This window comes from Salmo salar, chromosome 11 (assembly GCF_965601325.2).
Source record: "Salmo salar chromosome 11, fSalSal1, whole genome shotgun sequence".
Classification (NCBI taxonomy): Eukaryota; Metazoa; Chordata; class Actinopteri; order Salmoniformes; family Salmonidae; genus Salmo; species Salmo salar.
This window is the reverse complement of record NC_138301.1, coordinates 4565025-4571694: the sequence shown is the minus strand read 5'-3', so window position 1 is coordinate 4571694 and position 6670 is coordinate 4565025. Positions and strand designations below refer to the sequence as shown.

Genomic DNA, 6670 nt, shown 5'->3' with positions numbered 1-6670 from the left:
CGGTATCTCTGTGCTTGCCATCGATAGAATGCAATTGTGTTAGTTGTCCATGTCGTCTGTGGTTGTGAGGCCGGTTGGACGTACTGCCAAATTCTCTAAAACGATGTTGGAAGTGGCAACAGCTCTGGTAGACATTCCTGCAGTCAACAAGCCAATTGCACGCTCCCTCAAAACTTGAGACGTCTTTGTTGTGTGTTGTGTGACACAATGTGCACCTGTGTAATGAACAAACTGTTAAGGATCCGCCCCTTTTTTAAATATGTTCATCTAAAATGACATACCCAAATCTAACTGCCTGTAGCTCAAGCCCTGAAGCAAGGATAAGCATATTCTTGGTACCATTTGAAAGGAAACACTTTGAAGGTTATGGAAATGTGAAAGGAATGTAGCAGAATATAACACAATAGATCTGGTAAAAGATAATACAAAGAAAAAAAACAACCGCTCTTTTGTATTTTTTTTGTACCATCATCTTTGAAATGCAAGAGAAAGGCCATAATGTATTATTCCAGGCCAGATGCAATTTAGATTTTGGCCACTAGATGGCATCAGTGTATGTGCACATTTTTAGACTGATCTAATGGACCATTGCATTTATGTTAAAAATTTTGTATCAAGACTGCCCAAATGTGCCTAATTTGTTTATTAATAACTTTTCATGTTCGATATTGTGCACTCTCCTAAAACAATAGCATGGTATTATTTCACTGTAATAGCTACTGTAAATTGGACAGTGCAGTTAGATTAACAATAATTTAAGCTTTCTGCCAATATCAGATATATCTATGTCCTGGGAAATGTTGTTACTTACAACCTCATGCTAATTGCATTAGCCTACGTTAGCTCAAGCCTCCTGTGGAAGGGGCACCGATCCCGAAGAAGTTCAGCTCCTTGATATGCCACACCTGTCAGGTGGATGGATTATCTTGACAAAGGAGAAATGCTCACTAACAGGGATGTAACAGGGATGACCCACACACCACTAGTGTGTGTGTTTGTGTGAGTGAGAGAGTGGGTCAGTGTATGTGTTTGTATGTCTGAGAGAGAAAGTGTGTCCGTGTGTGCGTGTGTGTGTGTGTGTGTGTGTGTGTGTGTGTGTGTGTGTGTGTGTGTGTGTGTGTGTGTGTGTGTGGTGGGGGGGGGGGGGGGGGAGCGAGTTAATTAATTTTAGTCTTCCTCCAGTTCCCTTTCATCCAACCAACGTCCATTCTAACATAATTGAGGCCTGGGTCTCATGTGGACATGTGAGAGCATCTGGGTTAAGTTCATTAGGCACCAATCGCATTGACCCTATGTGTGTCGAACACATTCAGATGTTCCCGGGTGGCACTCCTTCACTTCTGCTCGGGATGCAGCCACAAGACAAGCATTTTGGTCATGGCTGAGGTGGCCCTGAAACACACAACATACAAGACAATGAAGTATAAATAGGCTTAGATCCCATGACACCCCATATCAAATGCTTTCCATACAATAGATCTTGTTATACCAATCATATTCTTTGTTTCAGATGCACAGTGTTTGACATTTGCTATTGTCTGACTAATATGGGGTACGTTTGTTTGAAAGGTTTAGAGGGAGAGTGAGTAAAAGTATTTTATTTAATAAAATAAATGTTTAGAACTTATTGATTAAAAGCTTCAATTTTTACACTTTATAGCTTCTGTAGGTTCAAGACCAATTCTACTATTGCAAACCCTGTATCTTCTTATGACAGAGTTATTGCGTGATTGAGAGAGAGAAGAAAAAGGGAAAGAGAGAAAAGGGGAAAAGGGGAGAGAGAGAGAAAGAAAGCAACAGAAACAGGGAGAAAGTGTTCCCTTGTTTGCACATTTACACACCTGAGTGATTCATGTGGAAAGTTCCCTGCCTCTAGACCCACCTTGTAACCTTTTTTACTTGACCTGGGCATGACATTAGCTCCTTTTAGCCTTGTTACTGATGGATTCTATTAAAATGTAACGTTTCAAGTTAAACTGTAGTTTGTTTGTATCCTGTGTAATGAATGATTACTGTGAGTATTAATGGAATTGAGGCCATGAAACTGTATGCTAATTTAGAAACCATGACCTAATCAGATAAGAGGAAATGGCCTAGGATCAGAGAGCAGGGTCAGGCCCAGAACAGAAGATGGACGAGGTGGGATTCTAACATCTGGCTAAACAAAGAGAGGACCATGGACATTCCACAGGGGAGCCAGAGGGAAACTCATTGGGGTCATAAAATGTATAGCTGGGGAGGTGACACCTACAAGGGAAGAGTATAAAATGTGTTGTGATCTTTCTAAATGGATGCACTTAGCTGACTGTATCCTTGGTATTAAACACTTGAAACTTCTCTTGACCTTTTGGTCTCAATTGTCACGTCCTGGCCAGTATAAGGGTTAATTGTTATTGTAGTTTGGTCAGGACGTGGCAGAGGGTATTTGTTTTATGTGGTCCGGGGTGGTGTTTTGGTAAAAGGGTGTTTGATTTAGTATTTCCGGGTTTTTGGTTTATGGTCTATGTTTATGTATGTCTATGTGTAGTCTAGTAAGTGTGTTTCTATGTGGAGTTAATTGGGGTGGACTTCCAATTGAAGGCAGCTGTGTGGTGTTGCCTTTGATTGGAAGTCCTATATTAGTTGGGTGTGTTTGTCTGTGTAGTTGTGGGAAATTGTTCTGTGTTAGCCTTGTGCCTTGCCAGACTGTCAGTGGATCGTTCGTTCTCTTGTTTGTTGTTTTTGTGTTCGTTTTGATTTAAATAAATGTTCAAAATGAACAAACACAGTCCTGCTGCATTTTGGTCCTCCTTCACCGACGATACGTATGTACAGTTGAAGTCGGAAGTTTACATACACTTAGGTGGTAGTCATTAAAACCCGTTTTTCAACCACTCCACAAATTTCTTGTTAACAAACTATAGTTTTGGCAAGTTGGTTAGGACATCTACTTCGTGCATGACAAGTAATTTTTACAACAATTGTTTACAGACAGATTATTTCACTTATAATTCACTGTATCACAATTCCAGTGGGTTAAAAGTGGCTTGGAAAATTCCAGAAAATGATGTCATGGCTTTAGAAGCTTCTGTTAGGCTAATTGACATCATTTGTAGACCTCCACAAGTCTGGTTCATCCTTGGGAGCAATTTCCAAACGCCTGAAGGTACCACGTTCATCTGTAAAAACAATAGTGCGCAAGTATAAACACCATGGGACCACGCAGCCGTCATACCGCTCAGGAAGGAGACGCATTCTGTCTCCTAGAGATGAACATACTTTGGTGCGAAAAGTGCAAATCAATCCCAGAACAACAGCAAATGACCTTGTGAAGATGCTGGAGGAAACAGGTACAAAAGTATCTATATCCACAGTAAAACGAGTTCTATATCGACATAACCTGAAAGGCCTTTCAGCAAGGAAGAAGCCACTGGTCCAAACCCGCCATGAAAAAGCCAGACTACGGTTTGCAACTGCACATGGGGATAAAGATCGTACTTTTTGGAGAAATGTACTCTGGTCTGCTGAAACAAAAATAGAACTGTTTGGCCATAATGGCCATCGTTATGTTTGGAGGAAAAAGGGGGAGGCTTGCAAGCCCAAGAACACCATCCTGACCGTGAAGCACAGGGGTGGCAGCTTCATGTCGTGGGGGTGCTTTGCTGCAGGAGGGACTGGTGCACTTCACAAAATAGATTGCATCATGAGAAAGGAAAATGATGTGGATATATTGAAGCAACATCTCAAGACATCAGTCAGGAAGTTAAAGCTTGGTCGCAAATGGGTCTTCCAAATGGACAATGACCCCAAGCATACTTCCAAAGTTGTGGAAAAAGGACAACAAAGTCAAGGTATTGGAGTGGCCATCACAAAGCCCTGACCTCAATCCTATTGAAAATGTGTGGGCACAAATGAAAAAGTGTGTGCGAGGAAGGAGGCCTACAAACCTGACTCAGTTACACCAGCTCTGTCAGGAGAAATGCGCCAAAATTCAACCAACTTATTGTGAGAAGCTTGTGGAAGGCTACCCGAAACGTTTGACCCAAGTTAAACAATTTAAAGGCAATCCTACCAAATACTAATTGAGTGTATGTAAACTTATGACCCACTAGGAATGTGATGAAATAAATAAAAGCTGAAATAAGTAATTCTCTGCTATTATTCTGACATTTCACATTCTTAAAATAAAGTGGTGATCCTAATTGACCTAAGACAGGGCATTTTTACTAGGAGTAAATGTCAGCAATTGTGAAAAACTGAGTTTGAATGTATTTGGCTAAGCTGTATGTAAACTTCCGACTTCAACTGTATATATACATTATTTATAATGTACAGAAATAATGTACAGAAAAAATGTATAAGTACAGAATTTTTTTTTTAATGAAATGTATTCACTACTGTAAGTCGCTCTGGATAAGAGCGTCTGCTAAATGACTAAAATGTAAATGTAAAAAATGATACCCGTGACATCAATTCCTTATTGCAAAGAGGTTGCAATAGCCTTTTTCTTTTTAACATTACCATGCTGGAGTCTACCAGCTGATCAGGTAACACTTTCTGAGTCACCTGTTTATAATGTATTAATAAAGGAGCGATCTGGGATTTAAACAACAACAAAGCGGGCAACTTGTCACTCTTTTTGGTAAACAGCTGAGGAATGTGGCTGGAGAAATGTAACCACTCTCAAATTCATAGACGAAGCTATGGATGCAAGGACTGACCATCCATGAGGTCGAAATATAATACTAATAATAATTGTAAAGATGTTTTGAAGCGATACAGTGTTTGTTTACAATGACATAAAACACACTTATATCTCCTGATGGGGTGAGGCAATTAAACTAAATCATGAAGTAAGCTCACAAGGCATTTATAAGTTACATTGTTCAATTCTCAATGGCTGTATATAATTCATTTCAAAGTCCAAAAATGTATGTACCAATAGCAGATTGCCTCTTGTGACTTGTTTTAAGCTTTAATACATATGATGCTAATAATAATAAATGTAATTTGTATAGCGCTTATCATTACTCTGTCCTCCATAGTTGGGGAAGCAGTAGGGGGGTGGCTGGAGTTTGTTATAAGCTTGTTATTATGTTATAACACTCACAGAATGACCAGCTGATGGGATCGTAGGGGAAAAGCAAAAACATGTCTGTTCTCTTTGTTGTTTATAAAACAGTATTGTCACAGCTGATGAGGAAACTGATTGCAAAGTAAAAATCTGATAATAAATAACATTTCAGGGGTCGGCATATTCAAACAATTGAGATTTAGGACATGGGAAGTTTCAACTATATTTTTCCCCACTTGGCTGACAATTTATACCATTGCGATTAATGCTCATTTGCGGTGTGTACAAAAGTGAAATGATAGCAGGTCAGGCGACAAGATTCTCTAGAGGAATCGGTTAGAAACGCATCCAACTGGGTCAGACTGCTCTGAACTCTAATTCACATATATGCGATGGTCCTTAGTCGTCCCACGTACCTCGAATTTAAATATACCTTAACCCTTGGTTGAGGTTTTCTTTTGTTTGTCCAGTGTAGTTGAGAGTGACAGATTACACCTCTTTAGCACACTTGGGCCCGTGTCTGTGTTTAAACAGCAGCCTTTCTGCTCTTGTGACAAGGTAATACACCAGCCTTCACCATTAATAACACCATCTTTTACCTAGCTGAGACAAACTATAGACAGACATGCTTTAGTCCATAGGTGCTTGTGTAGAGTCCGACTCACACATGTAGACACAGAGATGCACACTCACATATATACCATTAGATTCTTGAAAAAAAATAAGTTACCTACAGTTGAAAGGGCCCACAATTTGGGCAGCACGCACAGCAAATACCAAATAGATGATTGTTGAATTGGGATTTAGGATGAAACCTAGACGAACCAGGCTTCGAGGGGTGGTCAATCCTCTTCTGGCTGTACCGGGTAGAGATTTAAGAGTAAAATGTGGCCATTAAGGCCAAACCAATTAGCCACTATGTAAAACTGTAAGCGGGAACACTCTTATAAAAAAGTGTTCCAAAAGTATTCTTCGGTTGTCCCCATAGGAAAACCCTTTTTGGTTCCAGGCAGAACCCTTTTTGGTCCCAGGTAGAACTATTTTAGGTTCCATGTAGAACCCTCTGTGAAAATGGTTTCACATGGAACTAAAAAGGGTTCTACCTGGAACCAAAAAGGGTTCTTCAAAGGGTTAACCGAACTGTTTTAGGTTCTAAATAGCACCTTTTTCTCTAACAGTGTACAGAAATTGTGACAGAAATTGCACAGAATGCTCACAACGTTCAAGTTTCCGCTCACAAGAACAGAAATTTGCTCAGTGCTGGAAAATATTTGAGGGAACATTGGAGTCCAGCGTCTGTCTAGAAACTAGCATGTGACAGTTTTATGAGTGCGACGAGACCTTTCAAGACGAGGGCTGCGGCGGTTGTGTTAATTCTAGGAAAGCAAAGCAAGAGGGACCGATGGTCTGTTCCGTACACTGGCAGACACTAATGTACAAACTATACTGTATATACAAAACATTAGAACACCTTCCTAATATTGAGTTCCACCCCCTTTTGACCTCAGAACAGCCTTAATTCATTCGGGCATGGACTCTAAAAGGTGTCGAAAGCGTTCCACAGGGATGCTGGCCCATGTTGACTCTAGTGCTTCCCACAATTGTGTCAAGTTGGCT

General features: G+C 40.3%; 1 protein-coding gene across 2 annotated transcripts in view; it reads right to left on the bottom strand.

Annotated features, from left to right (window-relative positions):
- Positions 1–1156: 1156 nt before the first annotated feature.
- Positions 1157–6670, bottom strand: part of kif6 (kinesin family member 6) — a 288300-nt gene continuing 282786 nt past the window's right edge. For both annotated transcript variants that reach the window (XM_082957633.1, XM_082957634.1), the window contains one exon: positions 1157–1392. In XM_082957633.1, coding sequence (XP_082813759.1) covers positions 1376–1392 — 17 coding nt within the window. In that variant the 3' untranslated portion in view covers positions 1157–1375. The remainder of the gene's footprint in view (positions 1393–6670) is intronic.